This window comes from Dromiciops gliroides, chromosome 4, assembly GCF_019393635.1.
Source record: "Dromiciops gliroides isolate mDroGli1 chromosome 4, mDroGli1.pri, whole genome shotgun sequence".
Lineage (NCBI taxonomy): Eukaryota > Metazoa > Chordata > Mammalia > Microbiotheria > Microbiotheriidae > Dromiciops > Dromiciops gliroides.
Genome location: NC_057864.1, coordinates 496,382,495 through 496,407,045, shown reverse-complemented (window position 1 = coordinate 496,407,045; position 24,551 = coordinate 496,382,495). Strand labels below are relative to the sequence as shown.

General features: G+C 46.3%; 3 protein-coding genes across 3 annotated transcripts in view; 2 read left to right on the top strand and 1 right to left on the bottom strand.

Moving 5' to 3' along the window:
- TSPEAR (thrombospondin type laminin G domain and EAR repeats) overlaps window positions 1–24,551 on the bottom strand; it is a 190,748-nt gene that overhangs the window by 125,008 nt on the left and 41,189 nt on the right. The window lies entirely within an intron of this gene.
- On the top strand, window positions 1,430–15,315 carry LOC122753527. Its single transcript, XM_044000917.1, has 7 exons — window positions 1,430–2,126; window positions 2,403–2,582; window positions 2,979–3,178; window positions 3,433–3,643; window positions 13,511–13,656; window positions 13,774–13,881; window positions 14,281–15,315. Exons 1-7 carry the CDS (start codon window positions 1,430–1,432, stop codon window positions 15,109–15,111), a joined length of 2,373 nt encoding a protein of 790 aa, XP_043856852.1. The 3' UTR covers window positions 15,112–15,315.
- On the top strand, window positions 20,693–21,394 carry LOC122754225 (keratin-associated protein 10-5-like). Its single transcript, XM_044002440.1, has 2 exons — window positions 20,693–20,745; window positions 20,983–21,394. The coding sequence occupies exons 1-2, from the start codon at window positions 20,693–20,695 to the stop codon at window positions 21,392–21,394; spliced, it is 465 nt and encodes a 154-aa protein (XP_043858375.1).

Sequence of the window (24,551 nt, the reverse complement as noted above, 5' to 3'; positions counted from 1 at the left end):
AGGAGTGATAGGATGAAAGAAGATGGATAATAGAATAAATATCATGGGGAAGGCAATAGGATGGAAGGGAAACAACAATAGTAATCATGAAAAAGAGAAAAGGGGGGGGAATGGTACAAAAAAATTTATAGCAACTCTTGGTGGAGGCTAAGAATTGAGAATCAAGGGAATGTCCATCAGTTGAGGAATGATAGAAAAAACTGTGCTATATGATTGTAGTGGAATGGTCTTGTGCTACAGGAAACGACAAACAGGATGATCCCAGAAAAACCTTGAAAGACTCATGAACATCGTTGTATAGTGAAGTGAGCAGAGCTGAGAGAGGACATTGTGCATAGTGACAGCAGTATTGTTCAATGAGCAAATGTGAATGACTTAATTACTCTCAGCAGTGCAATGATCCAAGACAATCCCAAGGAACTAATGAGGACGCTTACTATGCACCCCCATAGAAAGAACTGATAAAAAGAACCCTTGTGGATTGTACATATATAACCTGGTTGTGATCTTGTGGAGGGGGGAGGAAAGGGAGGGAGGGAGGGAGAAAAATTTGGAACTCTAAATCTTATGAAAATGAATGTTGAAAACTACCCTTACATGTAACTGGAAAAAATAAAATAAATGTTTGTTGCTAAAAAAATAAAATAAAATGGGACTTTGTCAATATTTGGCTGCATTTTTATTTCTCTTGTTACTTATTCCCCAAATACATTTTAGGCTGGTTTGGGGCCCCAGGGGTCATTGGGAACCACACTGTGGGCACCTCCACTGTGGAAGCTGCCCTGGGCTGCTCTGAAAGCACAGATCTGATCACCTCCCTTTATGACCCAATATCTGCTGTCAAACAGAATATAACCTACAATGTTGGCCATTCACAACCTACCCAATCTTCCCTCCCAGCTCCAGCGATCCAGAGCTCAGACCTTGCACAGGAAGCCCTTGGGATCGCCCTCCTCACTGCTCTCCCCTCCGGAAATGTCCCTGAGGAAGCTGGTCCCTACTCAGGGGTCCTTCAGCCCACCAGCTCTCCCTTTTGTCACTGGATGCTCAGGACTTAGCCTGGTCTCAGGCCAGGAGTAGGAGCTTCATGGCTGGAAATGGAAACCAAAGTGAAGATGTTTATGAGCTTATGTCCATCACCTGGACAAGGTCACCATGCCCTAATGATGGGTTCTGTGGGAAGCTGCCATAAACAACAATAGGGAAGAGGGTTTGCTCTGCCCCTGGCACATCCCCCTGGCAGGAGGGATATAAAAGCCCACCAGGCTAGGGCACCTCACACAGCCCCACAGCTTCCCTCTCCTTCACATACACACACACCTCAGTCCCAGTGAGGCTCAAGCCCCTCCCTGCATCAGGCACCCAGCCCCTCCCTGACGCCCCTCTACCACTCTTTACTGCCCAAGGCACCAGCACAGCTTCTCCCACCATGGCAGACTCCTGTTTTTCTGGGCCCTGTGTTCCCACAGCCTCAGCCGCCTCAGTCTGCTCCAGTGATGTGAGCTGTGGCAGCAACGTCTGCCTGCCCAGTTCTGGCATGGGCTCCTCCTGGCAGCTGGATGACTGCCCAGAGAGCTGTTGTGAACCTGGCTGCTGTGGGCCCTCCTGCTGCCCTGCCCCATGCTGCACACCAGCCTCCTGCCTGACCCTGGTGTGCCGCCCAGTCTGCTGTGTGCCCGCCACCTGCCAGCCAGTGTGTGCACCCTGCCCCTGCCAGTCTGTCTGCACCTCCTCCTGCTGCCAGCCCATTGCCTGTGGGACTTCCTCCTGCCAGCAGTCTTGCTGCCAGCCCAGCTGCTGCATTGCCCTCCCTGTGTGCTGCAAGCCCAGCTGCTGTGTGACCACAGCCTGTGCTCCAGCCTCCTCCTGCTGCCAGTCCAGCTGCTGCCGCCCTGCCTCCTGTGTATCCCTCCTCTGCAGGCCAGTGTGCAGACCAGCCACCTGCTGTGTGCCTCTCTCCTGCAAACCCTCCTGCTGCACCACCACCTCCTCCTCCTCCTGCTGCTGTGCACCCTCCTGCTGTCCAGCCACCGGCTGCTGCCGCCCTTCCTCTTGTGTGTCCCTCCTCTGCCAGCCCACCTGCTGCAAGCCTGCCTGCTGCACTGCCACCTCTGGCCAAAAATCCTGCTGCTGAACACAGAGTGGTCTCTCTCCCTCTCTCCCCCCACCCCTTCCCGACTTCAGGGGCCTCTGGGACCCATCCCCAAACATCAGCAGGAACAACGGCCAGCATGCCCCTGAAAGGCTTTGAGCCCACCAGGCCAGAGACAACAGGCTGCTCAGAACACCCCAGGCCCACACCGGGCCTCCTCCATGACCCCAGACCTGCCTCCTGCTCCCACACACACCTGGCTCAGGGTGTATTGTTCCAGCACCACCTGCGGCTCTCAGGCTCTCCCTAGGCTCAGAGTGTGCAGGGATGGCCCTGTCCATGGGCCCACCTGCCAATAAACTGCACCAACTCACCATCCTGGCCTCTCACTTGCCCTTTTTCTTCATCCTGGGCCTGTGGAGGGAGGGGGAGCACAACCTGCACAGGACAGCCTGCCAAGCCCAGGAGGCCACAGCAGACAGTGCAGGAAGTGAGCACCACAGCTCGCACATGCTGGTCATGCTGACCCAAGCCCTGGCAATCCCTCCCCAACTCACGCTGTGCCACATTCACTCCCATCCAGCTGCCCACCAGGCTACTAGCCTCTAACCTTCAAAGTCTTCCCTGCACTGGCCACGAGGCCAGCTCCCACCCAGGAGCGACCTCCACCTGCCCTTAAGTGAGGATGTCACGCAGGTTTCTGTGGAATGACCCCATTGTCCCTCAGCACAAGGTTCTCTAGGCTAGAGCTACCAATGAATAGGCCTTTGGGGTCAAGGGGACCCTGAGCCAGACACATCAGGATCACAAGCAGGGACTTGCACGGGCTCAGGAACCCTCCTCCCTTTCCTGTGGTCACTGGACGTCCACCACCATGGGTCCCCAGGGAGTCGGGAGACAACTTGGGCTGGGCTTAGAACACGGGATCCAAACTTCCTGCGTGTTGAGAGGACTTTGGCAGGAAAGGCCCCACTGGGCAATATGCCCACTTCAGCCAACGTCCTTGCTTCTCCCAGGCCCCTTTCCCTTCACCAGGGCTCTCGAGTTGGGGAGAAGCTGGTGGTGTCCCCCAAGAGACAAGGCCATGTCTAACCCATAGCAAACACCTCTAGGCAGCAGCAGGGGACCAGGATCATGGGGGTCCTTCCTCCCAGTGGATGCTCCCGGTCCCTCTTCCCATGCCTTCTCCCTCAGACTCTGTCCTGTGACTAGCACAGGTAACCCTTCAGTCCCAGCCTGAGGTGTCAGGTCACAGCCATGTTTGAGTGTGACACCACTGAGCTCCAGCCTGAGTTGAAATATGCCCCAGGTTATGGGTTTCAATTGCTCGATCATGACAGGAGAAAGCCCGTGTTGTCCTAAGCTCCACCATAACCTTTCATAAGCTCATAGACTTCAGGGACCATGAGTGGGACATTAGGGCACAGGGGCCAGATAGAGCCCACCATCCCCTTGGCCAGTCCCTGGAAATCTGCCTTTCAGAGAATTTCAAGGAGATGAGACTAAGAGAACAAGTGCTGATGGTGGAGGAGGCTCCATCCTGGGAAACCTGTGAGCTCCTCGGGCCTTCTGGTGGCTATTGCCAAACAAACTGGCTTGAATCCTGAAAGGACTGGTCCTGGAAATTCTGTCTGTCCCCTGAAGCATACATGGCTAGTTCAGGGGAAGCTCCTACATGGAACTCATCCATTACACATCATTTCTAAGATGTCCGAGATATGCCGACATGGGACTGTGAACCAGGATATGGAGAGAAGGATGAAACAGACCCTTCTCCTAGGGGTTATCATATTCTGAAAGGAAGGAGGGGTTCCCACAAGCCCCAATTCAGGAGGACATTGGAGAAGACGCTTTTATATGGAACCTACTATTTGTCAGGAATGGTACCAAGCACTTTACCAAACACAACTCATTTCACCCAGTTCAAGGACAAGATGCCCAATGCACTCTACCCCAGCATCTCCTCTGCAGTCTCAGTCTGAGTGCAACCCCAGCATCCCTGGTACCTAGGATGATGACCATAGCCAGGAAATGTTCTCTTGCTTTGGATACCTGCAGAGCCTGGACACCCAGACACTCAGGGTCTGATTCACACCTGGAGAGAGGCCCCTTGCAGGCACACTCTGCCTGCCCAGCATCCAAGCAGCCTCCATGACCCTCTACTCAAGCAAAGCCCAGCCAACTCACTCTCAGCATCACCGGGACCACATAACATGGACAAAAATAGCACGGAGGGAAATAAACAGTTAGTTATTGTAACTATAAATGTAAATGGGATGAATGCACCCATTAAACAGAAACAGAAAACAAAATGGATTCAAAACCAAAATCCTACAATATGTTGTTTAAAACAAACACATTTGAAGCAGAGAGATACACACAGAGTAAACGTAAGTGTCTGGGACAGAATCTATTATGCTTCAGCTGAATCAAAGAAAGTAAGGGTGGCAATTGTGATTTTGAAAAATGTTATGTTTAAAATCTAATGTGGGGGCAGCTAGGTGGCACAATGGATAGAGCACTGGCCCCGGAGTCAGGCAGACCTGAGTTCAAATTTGGCCTCAGACACAATACTAGCTGTGTGACTCTGGGCAAATCACTTAACCCCAATTGCCTCACTAAAAAAAAAAAAAATCTAATGTGGGGGTATTCCTTGCTTCCAAGCTTTGCAATACCACAAGCTATAGTTCCTCTGTCCTGATTAAAGACCTTATTTCTCCTTGAAAAAAAAAATCTAATGTGTGTCCTTACCTGCCCCCACCCCCTCAGTTTGGGAGAGGAAACTAGCTAAGATTTTTTTTAATCAAACATTTTATTTTCCATTTACATGTAAGGGTAGTTTTCAACATTCATTTTCATAAGATTTAGAGTTCCAAATTTTTCTCCCTCCCTCCCTCCCTTTCCTCCCCCCTCCACAAGACCACAATCAGGTTATATATGTACAATCCACAAGGGTTCTTTTTATCAGTTCTTTCTATGGGGGTGCATAGTAAGCTTCCTCATTAGTTCCTTGGGATTGTCTTGGATCATTGTACTGCTGAGAGTAGTTAAGTCATTCACAATTACTCATTGAACAATACTGCTGTCACTATGCACAATGTCCTCTCTCAGCTCTGCTCACTTCACTATACAACGATGTTCATTAGTCTTTCAAGGTTTTTCTGGGTCATCCTGTTTGTCATTTCCTGTAGCACAAGTCCATTCCACTACAATCATATAACACAGCTTCTTCAGCCATTCCTCAGTTGATGGACATTCCCTTGATTCTCAATTCTTAGCCTCCACCAAGAGTTGCTATAAATATTTTTTGGTACAATTTTTCCCCCTTTTCTCTTTTTCATGATTACTATTGTTAATTGTTTCCCTTCCATCCTATTCCCTTCCCCATGATATCAATTCTATTATCCATCTTCTTTCATCCTATCACTCCTCAAAAGGGATTTGCTTCTGTCTGTCCCCTCCCCCACTCTGACCTTCCTTCTTTTGCCCCTCTCTTTTTATCCCCTTCCCCTCCTAGTTTCCTGCAGGGTTAGAGAGATTACTCCACCCAATTGAGTGTGTACATTATTCCCTCCTTGAGCCAATTCTAATGAGATCGAGGTCTTTGAGCCAATTCTGATGAGTGTTGGGCTCATTTACTGCCCAGATTAAATAGATTACTCCACCCAGTTGGGTGTGTGTGTGTTAGTCCCTCCTTGAGGCAGCTCTGATGAGTTTAAGGTCTTTGAGCCTTTTCTGATGAGTGTAAAATTCATTTACTGCCCTTCTCCTCTCCCATCTCTTCCCCCACTCCATAAGCCTTTTCCTGTTACTTTCATGTAGGATTTCGCTTCTGCCCTTCCCCCTCCCCCAGTGAATTCCCTTCACCCCTCAATTTAACCCTAAAGATGTTATCATCTAGCTAAGTGACACAGTGGACAAATCATCACCCCGGTCCCAGGGGGATCCCAGCCAAAACCTGGCCTCAGACACAAGACAGTCACCCACTGTACAACCCCAGGTATATCCCCCAGCTCCAATTTTTTTTTATGATTCTCTAGGGTCTTGTATTTGAAAGTCCAATTTGCCATTCAGTTCAGGTTTTTTCATCACAAATATCTGAAAGTCTTCTTTTTCATTAAAGTCCCATTTTTTCCACTGAAAGATAATGCTGAGTTTTGCTGGGTAGGTGATTCTTGGTTGTAATCCTAATTTCTTTGCCCTTTGGAATATCATATTCCATGCCCTATGGTCCTTTAATGTAGAAGCTGCTAGATCTTGTGCTATCCTGACAGTACTTGAATTCTTTCTTTTTGGCAGCTTGCAATATTTTCTCCTTCACCTGAGAGCTCTGGAATTTGGCTATAATATTCCTAGGAGTTTTCTTTTTGGGATCTCTTTCTGGAGGTGATCTGTGGATTCTTTCAATTTCTATTTTAGTTTCTTCTTCTAGAATTTCAGGGCAATTTCCCCTGAGAATATCTTGGAAGATGGTGTCTAAGCTCTTTCCTGGATCATGGTTTCAGGTAGTCCAATAATTTTCGAATTATCTCTCCTGGACCTATTTTCCAGGTCAGCAGTTTTTCTCAGAAGATATTTCACATTGCCCTCTATTTTTTTATTCATTTGGATTTGCTTTATTGTGTCTTGGTTTCTCATAAAGTCACTGGCTTCCATTTGTTCAATCCTCATTCTTAGGCAATTATTTTCATCAGAGAGCTTTTGTACCTCCTTTTCCATTTGACTTTTCAAGCTGTTGACTTTTTTCTTATGTCTTTCTTTCATCACCCTCATTTCTCTTTCCATTTTTTCCTCTATCTCTCTAACTTTATCTTCAAAGTCCTTTTTGAGCACCTCTATGGCCTGAGGCCAATTCATACTTTTCTTGGAAGCTTTAGATATAGGGGCCCTGATGTTGACATCTTCCTCTGAGAGTACCCCTTGGTCTTCCTTGTTACTGAAGAAACTTTCTATGGTCCTCACCTTTCTCTGTCGGCTCATCTTGCCTTTCTTTTACTAGATTTTTAAGTCCTTAAAGTGGGGCACTGTTTCCAGGCTGCAGTATCCCAAGCTTCAGAAGTTCCAGGTGGTATGATTTAAGGAGAATCAGGTTCTTCCCTGGCCTGTCCTGTTTCCTGGTCCTAGATGATCCCACACCAACTTGCCAATCAACCAGTTTTGTGCGTTGTGGTTGTTAGCTCTGATGAGCCTGTGCCCCTCCCCCACCTGGGTCACTTCTACTCAAGCCTACCACCTGGTTCTCAGTAGGGGTGTAAAATCCAAGTTCTGCCTTAGCACCAGCATAGACCCCTGTAGTCTCTCCCCTGCCCAGGGCTCAGCCCTGTGAGCTTAGTTCCAGATGACACTGGTGCTTCAGCTGATTCAGAGGCTCTGGGGGTCTCCTTTTCTGGTGAGGACTTCCTGGGACTGGATCTGTGTCAGGGTGACTGTGGGGTTGGGCCCGACTCCTGTATCAGCACAGCAGCTCCCTCCTTCTGACCTTCCAAGCTGTTCTTGGTTAGAAGATGATTTCATCACATTCTTCTGTGAGTTTTGCTGCTCTGGGCATTTTCCTATGACCTTATTTGGATGTTTTTTGGAGTGATCATGTCATGAGTTTGAGAGCTTACTGCCTTTCCTCTGCCATCTTGGCGCTCAACTAGCTAAGATTTACAGATAAATTCAGCAAGAGTTTTGGTTTTTAAGCATTTATTAAAGTATATTAGGGGTTAGCAAAGAGAGGGAGAGAGAAAGAGAAAGCTGCCTTCACCTAACTATCCAAGAGGCAACACGTGAAGTTCTGAAAGTTAGGAGATCTGTCTACCCTGCCTGCTTCTGCCAGCACAAGCTTGTTCCCAAAAGAAAGAGAGTGATTCTGAGTCTCCTCCAGCAGAAGGTCCCTGCCCAACCAGAAGAGGGGTGGTCCCCACATAGTTCCAAGTTAATTGGCTGGTCACATTCAAGTCCATTGATTGACATGAACTAAAGGCAGTCAATGGACGCCAGGCAGCTTCCTGATGCTAGTCACATGTTTTCTCATCACCTGGTTCTCACAATGTCTTTCTCAGCAGAAGGTGGCACCCTGGTTCTCACACTAAGGAAAACCAAAAATAGATCTAATGAAGGAAACTATATCTTGCTAAAAGGTACCATAGACAATGAAGTCATATCAATACTTAACATATATGTACCGAATGGTATAGCATCTAAATTTTTGAAGAAGTTGAAAGAGTTACAGGAGGAAATAGATAATAAAACTATCCTGGTAGGGGACCTTAACTGTCCCCTCTTAGAACAGAATAAATCTGTCCACAAAATAAACAAGAAAGAAGTTAAGGAAATGAATAAAATTCTTGACAAATTAGATATGATAGATTTCGGAAGAAAATTGAATGTGAATAGAAAGGAATATACCTTCTCAGGAGTACATGGGATCTACATGAAAACTGACCTTTTATTAGGGCATAAAAACGTTACAACCAGATGCAGAAAAGCAGAAATAGTAAATCCTTTTCAGATCATAATGTAATAAAAAGTACATTTAATAATTGACAATTAAAAGATAGTTTAAAAATCAATTGGAAATTAAATAATTTGATCCTAAAAAACAAGTGAGTCAAAGAACAAATCATAGAAATAATAAATGATTTCATTAAAGAAAATGAGAATGATGAGACAGGATATCAGAATTTATGGGATGCAGCCAAAGTGGTACTTAGGGGAAAAATTATATCCCTAACTGCTTACATCTATATAAGAGAGAAAAAGCAGATCAGTGAATTGGGCATACAACTCAAATGAACAAATTTAAAATCCCCAATTAAACACCACATTGGAAATCCTGACAATCAAAGGAGAGATCAATAACATTGAAAATAAGGAAACCATAGAATTAATAAATAAATCGAGAAGTGGTTTTATGAAAGAACAATAAAATAGATAAATCCTTGGTGAATTTGATGAAAAAAAGGAAAGAAGAAAACCAAACTACTGGCATCAAAAATGAAAGGGGTGAACTCACCATCAATGAAAAGGTGATTAAGACAACTGATAGGAACTATTTTGCCCAGTTATATGCCAATAAATTTGACAATCTAAACGAAGTGGATGAATATGTACAAAAATATAAATTACCCAGATTCACAGAAGAATTAGAATACTCAAATAACCCAATTTTAGAACAAGAAATTAAATGTGCCATCCATGAACTTCCCAAGAAAAAATCCCCAGGACCAGATGGACTCACAAGTGAATTCTACCAAATATTTAAAGAAAAATTAATCCCAATACTATGTAAATTATTTGAGGAAATATGTGAAGAAGTCCTAACAAATTCCTTTTATGAGAAAAATATGGTGCTCATACCACCAGGAAGAGCCAAAACAAAGAAAGAAAATTATAGACCAATCTCCCTAATGAATATCTATGCAAAGATTTTAAATAAAATACTAGCAAAAAGATTACAGCAATACATGATAAGGATCATACACCATGACCAGGTGGGATTTATACCAAGAATGTAGGACTGGTTCAATATGGGGGAAACTGTCAGCATAATTAACCATGTCAATAACAAAATTAACAGAAATCATATGATATTTAAATGGATGCAGAAAAAAGCCTTTGACAAAATATAGTACCAATTCCTATTAAAAAACACTAGAGACAGAACAGCTAGGTGGCACAGTAGATAAAACATCGGCCCTGGATTCAGGAGGACCAGAGTTCAAATCTGGCCTCAGACGCTTGACATTTACTAGCTGTGTGACCCTGGGCAAGTCACTTAACCCCAATTGCCTCACCAAAAAACAAAAACAAAAACAAAAAACACTAGACACTGAACATGCCTGATCTGATCTTGAAAGCTAAGAAGGGTCAGGCCTGGTTAGTACTTGGATGGGAGACCGCCTGGAAATACTGGGTGCTGTAGACTTAAAAAAAAAACCTCTAGAGGGTATAGGAATAAATTGAGCTTACCTCAAAATGATAAATAATCTTTATCTAAAACCATCGGTGATGGGGCAGCTAGATGGCGCAGTGGATAGAGCACCGGCCCTGGAGTCAGGAGTACCTGAGTTCAAATCCGGCCTCAGACACTTAACACTTCCTAGCTGTGTGAACCTGGGCAAGTCACTTAACCCCAATTGCCTCACTAAATTTTTTAAAAAGGCATTAAAACCATCAGTGAGCATTATCTATAATGAGAATAAGCTAGAAGCCTTCCCACTACAATCAGGGGTGAAGCAAGGATGCCCATTATCACCTCTATTATTTAATATTGTACTAGAAATGTTAGCTACAGCAATAAGAGAAGAAAAAGAAATTAAAGGAATTAGAAGAGGTAATGAGGAAAGAAAACTATCATTCTTTGCAGATGATATGATGTTATACTTAGAAAATACTCAAGAATCAACTAAAAAAACAATTCAAATTGTTAAGAACATTAGCAAAGTTGCAGGATACAAAATAAACCCACTTTTCATATATTGTCAACAAAGTCCAACAGCAGCAGATAGAAATGGAAATTCCATTTGAAAAAACTGCAGGCAATATAAAATACTTGGGAGTCTACCTGCCAAGACAAACCCAGGAACTATATGAACACAACTATAAAAAACTTTTCACACTTTTCACCCTTCAGATCTAAACAATTGGAAATATTAATTGCTCATGGGTAGGGCAAGCCAATATAATAAAATGACAATCCTACCTAAATCAAATTATTTGTTTAGCACTATAACAATAAAATTATCAAAAATTGCTATACATATAGAAAAAATAATCACCAGATTCATCTGGAAGAATGAAATATCAAAGATATAAAAGGAATCAAAGAAAAATGTGAAAGAAGGTGGTCTAGCAGTACAAGATCTCAAATTGTATTATGAAGTGGTAATTATCAAAGTAATCTGGTGCTAGCTAAGAAATACAGAGGTGGATAAGTGGAATAGAATAGGTATAAACTACACTATAGTAAATGACTGTAGTAATATAGTGTGAGAATCAGCGTGCCACACTCGGTGTTGAGAAAGAAATTGTGAGAACAAGGGCAGCTCCTTCCTGAGGAGAAAGCATGTGATTTGGCATCCAGAAGTTATGTTTATAGAACCACCTGTAAGTCATGTCAATTAATGCTACTAGCCAATTAGCTTAGAGCTTTGCATGTGGATAACCCTGCTTCCTGTTTCACAGGGGACTTCTGGGAGAAGCCACTGAGACTTTTCATCTGGGACTTCGGGTTGGTGGCAGAGAGAGAAAGAGAAAGGAAAATAGGTAGATTTTTCTTGTGTTACAGGACTCCATCTGTTGTCTTTACTCTTTAATAAATATTTAAAAGCCTAAATTCTTGCTGAATTTATCAATAAATCTTAGCTAGTTTCTCCAAAAAAACTGGGCAGGGGCGGGGGCAGGCAAGGATACACCTTAGATTTTAAACATCACTATAGTATATGATAAACTCACAGATCCAAGCTTTTGGAACAAAAACTCATTATTTGACAAAAACCGCTAGGAAAACTGGAAAACAGTATGGCAGAAACTAGAGACCAACATCTCACATGGTATATTAAAATACAGTCAAAATGGGTACATGAATTATAGATAAAGGGTGATACCATAAGCAAATTAAGAGGGCATGGAATAGTTTATTTGTCAGTTTATGTATAAAGGAAGAATTTAAGACCAAAGAAAATATAGAGAGTAATAAAAATGTAGAAGAGATGATTTTGCTTATATGAAATTTAAAAATGTTTGCGCAAACAAAACTGATGTAACCAAGACTATAAGGGAAGCAAAAAATGGGAAAGATTTTTGAAACAAATATCTCTGATAAATGTCTCATTCCTCAAAGATATAGAGAACTGAGTCAAATTTATAAAAATACAAATCTTTCCCCAATTGATAAATGGTCAATGGATATAAACAGGCAGTTTTCAGAAAAACATATCAAAATTACCCATAGTCATAGGGGAAAAAAGCTCTAGATCACTATTGATCAGAAAAATGCAAATTAAACAACTCCAGGGTATCACCTCACACCTATCAGAGTGTCAAACATAACAAAAATGGAAAATGTTAGATGTTGGAGGGGCTGTTGGAAAACTGGGATGCTAATCCAATATTGGAGTTGGGAATGGATCCAACCATTTTGGAGAGCAATTTGCAAGTATGCCCAAAGGGCTATCAAACTGTGCACACCCTTTTATCCAACAATACCACTGCTAAGTTTGTATTTCAAAGACATCCCCAAAAAGAGAAAAAGACCTACTTGTACAACAATATTTATTGGGTTAGGGTTAGGGTTTTTGTGGTGGCTAAGAATTGGACATCAAAGGAATGCCCCCAAATTGGCGAATGGCTAGACAAGCTGTGGTATATGATGGTGATGGAATATTATTGTGACAATGACAAGCAGGATGATTTCAGAAAGGCCTGGAAAGACTTGTACAAATATTGATGAAACATACTATACACCTCCAAAGAAAAATTATATTGATGGAACAGAGACGGAAACACACTGTTTTTCCTTTCTTTATTTTTTTCCTTTATTCATGTTTTCTTCTACAAAATGACAAATATGGGAATTTTTTACATAATTGTACATGTATAACCCATATCTGATTGCTAACTGCCTCAGGGAGGGAGGAGGGAAGAGAGTTATGGAGTAATAAAAACTGGAACAAAATAATAAATGAAAATGTTTATTACTTTAAAATAATAATAAATATTATAAACAATAATAAATACTACAAATAGTATAAATAATAATGGCTGTTATAAATAAAAGGATAATAATAAACATTATTATTGTTAAGCAAAAAAAGGAAATGACAAGCAGGATAATTTCAGAAAGGGCTGAAAAAACTTTTATTAACAAATGTGTAGCGAAGTGAGCAGAAACAAGAGAAAATTGTTCACAGAAACAGCAATATTGTTTGCTGAAGAATTGTGAAAGACTTAACTATTCTCAATAATACAATGAACTATGACAATCCCAAAGGACTACTGAGGAAACATACTATTCATCTCCACAGAAAGAACTGATATTGATGGAACACAGACTGAAGCATGGCATTTTTCACTTCATTTCATTTTTATATTTCTATTGAAGTTTTCTCATACAAAATGACTATTATGGTGATGTTTTATATAATTGCACATGTATAAGTTATATTTGATTGCTTACTGCCTGAGGGAGGGAGCAAGAGAGGGAAGGAAAGAAGGAGGGATTTGGAACTCAAAATGCTAAATAAAACTGTTTATCATTTTTAAACAATAAATAAAATTGAGGTAGTTTCAAACCCAAGAAGAAATGGGGATCCATAACCCATACATACCGATGCCCTAGGTTTGAATATTAACTAGGTATAAAATGCGACTATGTCAATGTATGGCTGCATTTTTATTCCTCTTGTTATTTATTCCCCCAATATGTTTTAGGCTGGTTTGGGGTCCCAGGTGTCATTGAGAACCACATTGTGGGTAGCTCCACTGTGGAAGCTGCCCTGGGCTGCTCTGAAAGCACAGATCTGATCACCTCCCTGGATGACCCAATATCTACTGTCAAACAGAATATAACCTACAATGTTGGCCATTCACAACCTACCCAGTCTCTCCCCTTGCTCTCCAGAGCTCTTGCTCAAGACTCCTCTAGGCACCTTTGGCCAGTGGGGCCTGCTGGTCTCCCAACACAATGCTCCCAGTCTCCCCAAGCTGCTGGGAAGGCTCAGAATGCCCCTCCCCCATCTTCCCTCCCAGCTCCAGCGATCCAGAGCTCAGACCTTGTACAGGAAGCCTTTGGGATCACCCTGGTCAGTGCTCTCCCCTCCAGAAATGTCCCTGAGGAAGCTGGTCCCTGCTCAGGGGTCCCTCAGCCCACCAGCTCTCCCTTTTGTCACTGGATGCTCAGGACTTAGCCTGGTCTCAGGCCAGGAGTAGGGGCTTCATGGCTGGAAATGGAAACCAAAGTGAAGATGTTTATGAGCTGATGTCCATCACCTGGACAAGGTCACCATGCCCTAATGATGGGTTCTGTGGGAAGCTGCCATAAACAACAACAGGGAAGAGGGATTGCTCTGCCCCTGGCACATCCCCCTGGCAGGAGGGATATAAAAGCCCACCAGGCTAGGGCACCTTCTCACACAGCCTCACACCTTCCCTCTCCTTCACACACACACACACACACACACACACACACACACACATAAACCTCAATCCCAGTGAGGCTCAAGCCCCTCCCTGCATCAGGCACCCAGCCCCTCCCTGACGCCCCTCTACCACTCTTTACTGCCCAAGGCACCAGCACAGCTTCTCCCACCATGGCAGACTCCTGTTTTTCTGGGCCCTGTGTTCCCACAGCCTCAGCCGCCTCAGTCTGCTCCAGTGATGTGAGCTGTGGCAGCAATGTCTGCCTGCCCAGTTCTGGCATGGGCTCTTCCTGGCAGCTGGATGACTGTCCAGAGAACTGTTGTGAACCTGGCTGCTGTGGGCCCTCCTGCTGCCCTGCCCCATGCTGCACACCAGCCTCCTGCCTGGTGTGCCGCCCAGTGTGCTGTGTGCCCGCCACCTGCCAGCCCTGTGCACCCAGCCCCTGCCAGTCTTTCTGCATCTCCTCCTGCTCCCCAGCCTGCTGCCAGCAGTCTTGCTGCCAGCCCATTGCCTGTGGGGCTTCCTCCTGCCAGCAGTCTTGTTGCCAGCCCACCTGTTGCATTGCCCTCCCTGTGTGCTGCAAGCCCAGCTGCTGTGTGACCACAGCCTGTGCTCCAGCCTCTTCCTGCTGCCAGCCCAGCTGCTGCCGCCCTGCCTCCTGTGTGTCCCTCCTCTGCAGGCCAGTGTGCAGACCAGCCACCTGCTGTGTGCCTCTCTCCTGCAAACCCTCCTGCTGCACCACCACCTCCTCCTCCTCCTGCTGTTGTGCACCCTCCTGCTGTCCAGCCACCAGCTGCTGCCGCCCTTCCTCTTGTGTGTCCCTCCTCTGCCAGCCCACCTGCTGCAAGCCTGCCTGCTGCACTGCCACCTCTGGCCAAAAATCCTGCTGCTGAACACAGGGCACTTGGCCTTTTCCACCCCTGACCACCTTCTGTCAGCCTCCTGCATACAGCCCCCAAAACATCAGGCTCAAAACTGGCCAAGGCAGCCAGTCCACCAAGCTGAGCAAATCACCCACCCCAGCCCACCCAGGGTCTCCCACAAAGCTCCTCCAACCCAAGGCTGACCCCAGTCACAGCTCCTGCTTCCACATGCACCTAGGTCAGTGTGCATCACCCTGGAACTGCCTGTGGCTCTCAGGCTCTCTCTGGGCTCAAAGTGGGGAATGGCCCCATAAAGGGACCCACCTGGCAATAAACTGAATCAATGCCACTTCCTGGCCTCTCTCTTCTCCTTCCTTACCATGGACTCATCATTTTGTTGTAGGGGGAAGGCACAAATACCCAACAAGACTGCCTGGGGAGACCAGAAGGTCTCAGGAGATAGCCATCAAGCACATGACCACCACACCATGCACACAACTCACCAAGGTCATGCCAAGCCATGCCCTGACCCATCCCCAGCCAGTCCACACTGAACAACATCACCCATCTACCTGCCCACCTGGCTACTAGACCTTTGCCTTACATTATCCCCTGCTTCACAAATCTAATTTCATTGTGTCTAGCTCAAGGGAAGGACATCCAATACACTCTGCCCCAGCATCTCCTCTGCAGCCTCAGTCTGAGTGCAACCCCAGCATCCCAGGGACCTGGGAGATGACCATAGCCAGGAAATGTTCTCTCACTTTGGAAGCCTGCAGAGCCAGGACACCCAGACACTCATGTAGGAATGAACCTGTTGGAGGGTCTGACTCACACCAGAGCAGCCAGACCCCATGGGATCACACCTGGAGAGAGGCCCCTTGCAGGCACACTCTGCGTGCCCAGCATCCAAGCAGCCTCCATGACCTTCTACCCAACCAAATCCCAGCCAACTCACTCTTACCATCATGAGGACCAAATAGCCCCAGACAACCCTGGGGCTGACTGGGAGCTGGTTGACATCTCAGGGCAGTGACAACTTCCCCAGAAGCCCTCTGTGTGCAGAAACACAGAGCAAAGTCAGAAGAGGCAAAAGGCCCTATGTTCTTCCATCTAGACAGGTGCCTTTGGAGGGAGTCTACAAGCCCCACTGACCAAGGACACCACCACACAAATATACATGTACATCCATACACACAGACTGGCCCCTCCATTGTTCCCTACATGGTGAATTCCAATCTTCCTGCCAGGGAGGGGGACTCTGTCTTCAGAAAGGGACAGTGTCCCCAATAACAGCACTGACAATGTTCCTGTCACCTGGCCCAGGAAGGGAATACATGGTGTCTTTTGTTCGCAGACAAATTTTCAAGTAAGGCTGCACACAGAGGAGACAAGGAGACCAAAACTGAGGGGAAGTCAGACCTCTGGAGGAGGATCCTTCCAGACACTTCTTAGGGAGCACTCAACAACTGTCTGCAGGGATGTGGAGGAATATCACACATCAAGAAGGAGAGAGAAGAGGCTTCTTGTCCTTCTCCAAAAGCAGAAGCAGGAGAAAGAGAAATGGGAGAGCTGCAGAGGGTGTCTTGTTTGAGGAAATCCTAACCAGACCCACCCACCACTGGGGCATGGGGACCACTGCCTGTCCAGAAGACCTGAGGGACATCTGGGAAGTCCAAAGCCCATGAAGCCCATGGGCAGTTGGAGAGGTGACCTTCCACAAGTGTTCAGGAAATGCTACTGTCAGGCAGGGATTATGTCAAGGGTACAGGGTCTAAGGACAAAAAGCACTACCCTCAGGGAGCTTGTATTCTACCAGAGGAAGCAGGATGAAGATGGACAAGCAAATACAAAGTCCTTTCCTAGGGACAGAGGACACTGGCATATGTAGAGGTCGGGAGAGAGTCCACATGGGAGGTGCCAGAGGAGCTCAGCCCCAGAGGAAGCCAGGCCTCCTAGGAGGCAGAGGTATGCAGGAAGAGCACCCCAGGCACCAAGGAGAGCCTGGACAAAGGCACTGAGGGGGGAGATGGGGTTTGTGCAGCCCTAGAAGCTGAGATGTGGCACAGTATGGCTCAGTTCTCTGCTGATTGTGCTCATTGGGCCAGAGCATTGACACAAATAAAACACAGCTTCTCCCCCAACCAGAACCACATCATTCTATGGATGTAAAACCATCAGTTAAAGAAAGGGGGGACATTTTACACACTGTGGACAAGTTCACTTGTTTGGGCAGCGTATTGCTAAGGATGTGCACAGAGATGAGGAGGTTGTCACATGTACTGCCAGAACTAGCTCAGTGTCTGGGAGCCCCTAGAGGATAGTGGGGGGGGGGAGAAGAGGTACTGGACCTCCCACCCAACTGAAGGTCTACAGAGCCATTTTGCTGACCTCATTGTCCTATGTCTGTGAAACCTCTGCATTCTACCAACTCCATGCCAGGAAACTGAACTGCTTCCATTTGAATTGTCTTGGGAAGATTCTGAAGATCATTTGGCAAGGCACTCCCCTGGACACTGAGGTCCTTTCTTGAGCTCAACTTGAAGCATTCAAATTGTATTGTACAGAGCCCAATTCAGCTGGGCTGGCCACATTGTTCCCATGTGCAATGCCCATTTGTGTAAAAGACATTTAATGGAGAACTCACACAAAGAAGCTGCTCATGTGGTGGTTAGAAGAGGGCATACAGAAATATATTGAATGTGATTATGCATATATAACCTATATCAGATTGCTTTTTGTCTTGGGGAGGGGAGAACAAAGGGAGGGAGGGAGAAACATTTCGAATTAAAAATCTTATAAAAACAAATGTTGAAAAATGTCTTTACATATAACTGGAAAATAATAAAGTACAAAAAAGAAGCCATAAAAGGACACTCTCCAGGTCTCTCTAGAAAACATTGGAATAAATTCCATGATATGAGAGACAACATCAAAGAAGGAGCTGTGCTCTATGAGTGAAGCAGAATTGCAATAGTCAAAAGGAAAGTAAGATGTGCAAAGTAAACATCTCTCCTCTCCCAATATTCACACAAACAATTTGTGCCCAACCTGTGGTAGTCTTCTAATTCATACAGGTCTAAGGAGACAGTCAGGCACACTGTACCTTGATTCCAAGAGAGTAAAGTCAGTTTGTTCCTCTTCAAGAAGGAAGGACCACCAAAGGATATGAACAGGCAGTTTTTAGACAAAGAAATCAAAGCTATTTATAATCATATGCAAAAATGCTCTAGAACACTATGGATCAGAGAAATGAAAATTAAAACAACTATGGGTATCACCCCACTCCTGACAGAATTGGAAAATATTACAAAAAAGAGAAATATGAATGTTGGAAGGGATGTGGGAAATCTGGGTTCCAATCCACTACTGGTGGAGTTGTGAAAAGATCCAACCATTCTGGAGAGTAATTTGCAACTACATGCAAAGGGCTATAGAACTGAGTGTACCCTTTCATCGAGCAATACCACTGTTAGGTTATATCCAAAAGACATCCACAAAAAGAGAAAAAGACCTATTTGTAGAACAATATTTATAGCAGCTCTTTTTCTAGTGGCTAAGAATTGGAAATCAAAGGAATGCCCATCAATTGGGAAATGGTTAAACAAGCTGTGGTATATGATGGTGATGGAATATTCTGCTATAAGAAATGACAAGCAGGTGGCAAAGAACTGGAAATCGAGGGAATGCCCATCAGTAGAGGAATGGTTAAACAAGTTGTGGTATATGAATGTAATGGAATACTATTGTGCTGTAAGAAATGATGAGGAGGAATTCTGAGAAACCTGGAAGGACTTACATGAACTGATGCTGATTGAAAGGAGCAGAACCAGGAGAACATTGTACACAGTAACAGCAACATTGTATGATGAACAATGGTGATAGACTTTGCTCTTCTTAGCAGTGTGATGATCCAAAACAATTTCCAAGAACTCATGATAGAAAATGTTCTCAACATCCAGAAAAAAAAACTGTGAATTATGAATGCAGATTCAACCATGCTGTTTCTACTTTTGGACTGTTTTTTCCTTCTTTTTTTTTTTTTGAAGTTTTTCGCTTGTGCTCTGATTCTTGATTCACAAGATGAATAATGTAGAAATATGTGTAATGTGATTGTACATATACAACCAATTTCAGACTGCTTTCCATCTTGGGGAGGAGGGAGGGAAGGAAGGGTGGGAGAAAAATTTGGAACAAAAAATTCTGTGAAAACAAATGTTGATAACTATCCTTATATATAACTGGAAAATAAAAAAATACTTTAAAAAAGAAATGATAAGCAGGATGATTTAAGAAAGGCCTGGGAAGACTTATACAAGCTGACATATGGTGCAGTGAGCAGAACAAAGAGAATGCTGAAAAAAGACAACATTGTTTGGTAAAGAACTGTGAATGACCGAACTATTCTCAGCAAAACAATGATCCAAGGGAAAATGAAAGGACTAATGATGATACATAGTATCCACCTCCAAAGGAAGAACTGCTATTGATGAAACACAGACTGAAGCAAGCTGTGTTCACTTTCTTTTGCTTTGCTTCAGGTTTTTTATACAAAATATCAAATATGGTAATGTTTCAGATAATTTCACATTTATAGACTATATCTGAATGCTTTCCTCCTCAGGAAGGCTTCTAGGGAGGGAGAGAAAAAGGGATAAAATTTGGAACTGAGGAATAAAAATGAGAATGTTTATTTTTTAAGGTGAAGGAACACAACCAACCAATAAGGCAGAGGAAGGAGGGCAGTAGGGCTGAAACAGAATGTGATTAAGGAAGCAATAAAGAGAGACTGGAAAAATAGGAAGGTGTCACCCCATGAACATTTAAAAATGCTCTTTCTTGGGTCCTGGATTCTGTTCCTTTGGGGTTCACCAAACTTAGAAATGGTCCTTTTGTACTGAAGGACAAGAAGAGGAGACAAGTTGCCCCTAGTGCCAGGTCTCCTTCCCAAAGCACTGGTATTTCTGTACCAGGAGCAAATAATGGACAATTATATTCTCGGTCCAGAGCAGCCTGCATGTCCAGGACAACATTGGTCCTCCCACTCCCTCAGCAGTCCTGAAACCTCCTTGTAACTTAGGAGGATAAAGTCCAAACCCCTTTGCCTGGAAGGTCAAACTCCATTTGCCTTCTTAATGATTAAGTGTTCCATGAGTGTTTGGGTCTGAATGGTCTTTGGGAGACCCAGAATGCCCCATGAGACCAGGAATATGAGGGCTTCCTGCTTTGAGGACTCTCCCAGAAGTCTTAGGTTTGACTTTGAAGGAAGAACAAGGAATCAACATGTAGATATAATTAAACAAGGGGGACAGTGGCCTCTAGGAAGACCCAAAGATTCTCATCGCCTTATGTGACAATTCTGAGAGTCTAAGAAACACCAGACAAGGATCTAGACAGAGCCTTCATACATTGTTTGGGAGGAGGAAGAGGAAGAAGAGAGACAAAACAGCCAATGTTTGTTGGTGTGGCACACACACACACACACACACACACACACACACACACACACACACACTGCAGAGGGGTATAAAAGGCTTCTACAGGAGGGAAAGAGCTGTCCAAACCCATCCCTCCTCCTCAGCTCCTCTCCAAAGGCCCTCCCCCCCACACCATGTGCCACACAAGCTGCTCTACTGGCTGCCAGCCAAGCTGCTCCGTGCCCCTGTGCTGCAAGCCAGTCTGCTGTGTCCGTCCTTGCTGCCGCCCGGCCTCCTGTGTGACCCTGCTGTGCCGCCCAGCGTGCCCTGTGGTGACCAGCTGCCAGGCAGTCTGTGGAGCTGGCAGCTGCTCCCCCTCCTGCTGTGTGTCCATCCCCTGCCAGTCCACCTGCTGTGTGCCCAACCCCTGCCAATCTGCCTGCTGTGTGTCCAGCCCCTGCCAGTCCACCTGCTGTGGGTCTAGCCCCTGCCAGTCTGCCTGCTGTGTGTCCAGCCCCTGCCAGTCCACCTGCTGTGTGCCCAACCCCTGCCAGTCTGCCTGCTGTGTGTCCAGCCCCTGCCAGTCCACCTGCTGTGGGTCTAGCCCCTGCCAGTCTGCCTGCTGTGTGTCCAGCCCCTGCCAGTCCACCTGCTGTGTGCCCAACCCCTGCCAGTCTGCCTGCTGTGTGTCCAGCCCCTGCCAGTCCACCTGCTGTGGGTCTAGCCCCTGCCAGTCTGCCTGCTGTGTGCCTGTCTGCTGCAAACCCACTGTATATGTCCCTGTGTGCTGCAAGCCTGTGGCCTGTGGAATCCCGTCCTGCCAGGCCTCCTGCTGCCAGCCAGCCTCCTGCACCTCCCTGCTCTGTGCACCTTCCTGTGACCCCTCCTGCTGCTGAGCAGTTCCCTCCCTCATATCCCACAAATTGGAGCCAAGCTATGGTTCTGGTGTGACTCACCACCCAGGAGACCCAGGCTAGGTCACTGTTGTCAGAACCCAGCAGGGCAGCATCAGAACCCATGGACTTCACTATGACATAGAAGCCCCCATTGCCACAGGGACCCTTCCAGACCTCCCTCAGGGGGAGATGCTGGGACACCAGGGTCCTACTTTCCACAATGTCCCTCCCTGTCTTGGGGTCACTGCAGTTTCCCCCACCCCCGGAACACTCTTGTAACTTCAATAAATTCAAGAGGAAACACTGCAAATAAGTTCTCGGTGCCTCTGTTCTCTGAAGCCTGATGGTCCAGGGTGGGGGTGGGGGGTAGAGGGAAGGAAGGAGTTTCCTCTTTTCTTCTGGGGGAGAGAGCATGGTCCAAGAGGCTTGAGACACACCCAGGGACACCTGGAAGGGATTTGGCTCCTGGGCTCCTATGGGTTTCTTCAGCTTTGGGACCCCAGATTGGAGGGCAGGAGGGCAGAGAGTCAGACTCCTCCCAAGGCCTTCCTTTGGAGAGGGCAGAGGCTGGACTCTCAGCTGAGCCTGCCTTGATGTGCTGCTCTGCCTGCTTTCCCCTGCACAGAATAAGATGCCACACTGCCAAGTACCCCTGTTCTCCCTGCCTACTTTCCTGCCTCCTTTGGCTCATTGTCTCCTCCCATTAGAATGTAAGCCCCTTGGGGGCAGGGACTGTTTGTCTTTTTTCATCAGGTATATCCCCAGTGCTTAGTACACTGGCAGGCAGGCAGTGGGTGCTTCAGAAGGTGGATTGGATTGGACTGGCAGGCAGTGCCCCCCAGGGGACACAGCCTTGTGGTGCCCTGGCTACTCAGAAAAGGCAAACAGGTTTTCAGGAGGGCAAGTTTCCAGGCCTCCTCTGGGTCTGTGGGAGAATCCAGGCCCTTTCTCATGTAGCCTCCTGGAAGAACACGTTGGTGCAGTTAGACCCAGAGACAAGAGAACATAACAGGGTCCTGTAGACCATGGGCATGAAAGCACAGGGAAGCCCTGGCAGCTGGGGGCCTGTGTCCAGGTGGTTGTCTGCATGTGTCTGTACTTGTGTCCTTGTTTGCCTGTCTGTACATGTGCATGTTTGTGTGTGTGTGTCTGTGCATGTTCATATCTGAGTGTGTACATGTGTCTGTGTCCCTGTGTGTACCAGGGTATGTGTGTCTGTGTCTGGCTGTGTCTTTGTCTCTCTGGGTGTTGGGCCTGTAGGCACCAGGTGGCAAGGGATTCCCACACACCACTGATGAGCACCTGCTGGATGGACCAGGAACCCTGGCCCTTGCAGGCAGCCTCCCCACCCCCCCTGCCCACCATCCCAAATGCCCCCACAGCCCTGCAAGCAAAGCCCCGACCACCCCCTTCAGAATCCACTGAGGCTTCAGGGCCTGAAGTAAACAGACCAACCAGCAGATCCCAAACCTTCAGCCCATCCTGGGCTTCTGAGTGACCCTGGAGACAAATCCTCTTCTCTGACCTCTGCTGGGAGCTCCCTGATGGGACCCAGAGCCAGACTGGTCTCTGCTCACTGCCTGTGTCCTTCCTAGGGCTGCTCTCAGCCTTCTGTCTTGGAGCATCCTACAGCAGCCCAGCTCTGCCCTATGGGAGACAACCCTGTCTCCTCTTGGACAGAGAAAAGAGGCTGTGCCTTGGGGCTCCCTCTTTGCCTCCTGTGCTGACCCCCAGATACCCTCTACACCATCAACTCTCTCCTCCCCTGGGCTGAGGAGAGCAAGAATTGGAGGCTCTCCTGGCCAGGGGTTACTGTTCTAGGTGTGGCTGGGATGCCATCATATCCTCCCTCTTCTAGGAGGGTCAGCTATGCCAGCAACTCTGACAGTCTGTCTTTGTCTCTGTCTCTGTGTCTCTGTATGTCTTTCTGTCATTGTCTCTGTCTGTCTCTGTCTCTGTCTCTGTCTCTCTGTATGTCTTTCTGTCATTGTCTCTGTCTCTCTTCCTGTTTCTCCCTGTGTCAATCTCTTGCTGTCTTTGTCTCAACCTCTGTCAGACTCTGTTAATCTACATCTCTGTCTCACTGTTGTTCTGTCTCCTCTCCTCTTCTCTCCTCTTCCCTCTATATGTCTCTGTTTCTCTGTGTCTCTCTGTGTATCTCTCTGTCTCTCTGTGTCTGTCTCTCTCTGTCTCTCTGTCTCTGTCTCTGTATCTCTCTCTCTGTCTCGGTGTGTGTGGGTGTATTTCTCTGTCTTCCCAATTTCCATCTCTACACCCATAATTCCACTAGTCCAGACAAGATCTTCATCACAATCACCTAGAATAGTGACATATGCCCACTAAGTGGTTACCAGGCTGTCTTTTTCCCAATCCATCCTCTACACATGGGATTTCAAACCCAAGAAGAAATAGGGGCCCCTAACCCAAACATGTGGATCCTGGAGGATTGAAAATTAAGTAAGTTTAAAATGGAACTTTGTCAATGTTTGGCTGCATTTTTATTCCTTCTGTTACTTATTCTTCCAATATGTTTCAGGCTGGTTTGGGGACCAGGTGCCATTGGGAACCACATTGTGGGTAGCTCCACTCTGGAAGCTGCCCTGGACTGCTCTGAAAGCACAGATCTGATCACCTCCCTGGATGACCCAATATGTGCTGTCAAACAGAATATAACCTACGTTGGCCATTCACAACCTACCCAATCTCTCCCCTTGCTCTCCAGAGCTCTTGCTCAAGACTCCTCTAGGCACCTTTGGCCAGTGGGGCCTACTGGTCTCCCAACACAATGCTCCCAGTCTCCCCAAGCTGCTGGGAAGGCTCAGAATGCCCCTCCCCCATCTTCCCTCCCAGCTCCAGTGATCCAGAGCTCAGACCTTGTACAGGAAACCTTTGGGATCACCCTGGTCAGTGCTCTCCCCTCCAGAAATGTCCCTGAGGAAGCTGGTCCCTGCTCAGGGGTCCCTCAGCCCACCAGCTCTCCCTTTTCTCACTGAATGCTCAGGACTTAGCCTGGTCTCAGGCCAGGAGGTTCATGGCTAGTTACTAAAGGCTGGAAATGGAAACCAAAGTGAAGATGTTTATGAGCCAATATCCATCACCTGGACAAGGTCACCATGCCCTAATGATGGGTTCTGTGGGAAGCCACCATAAACAACAA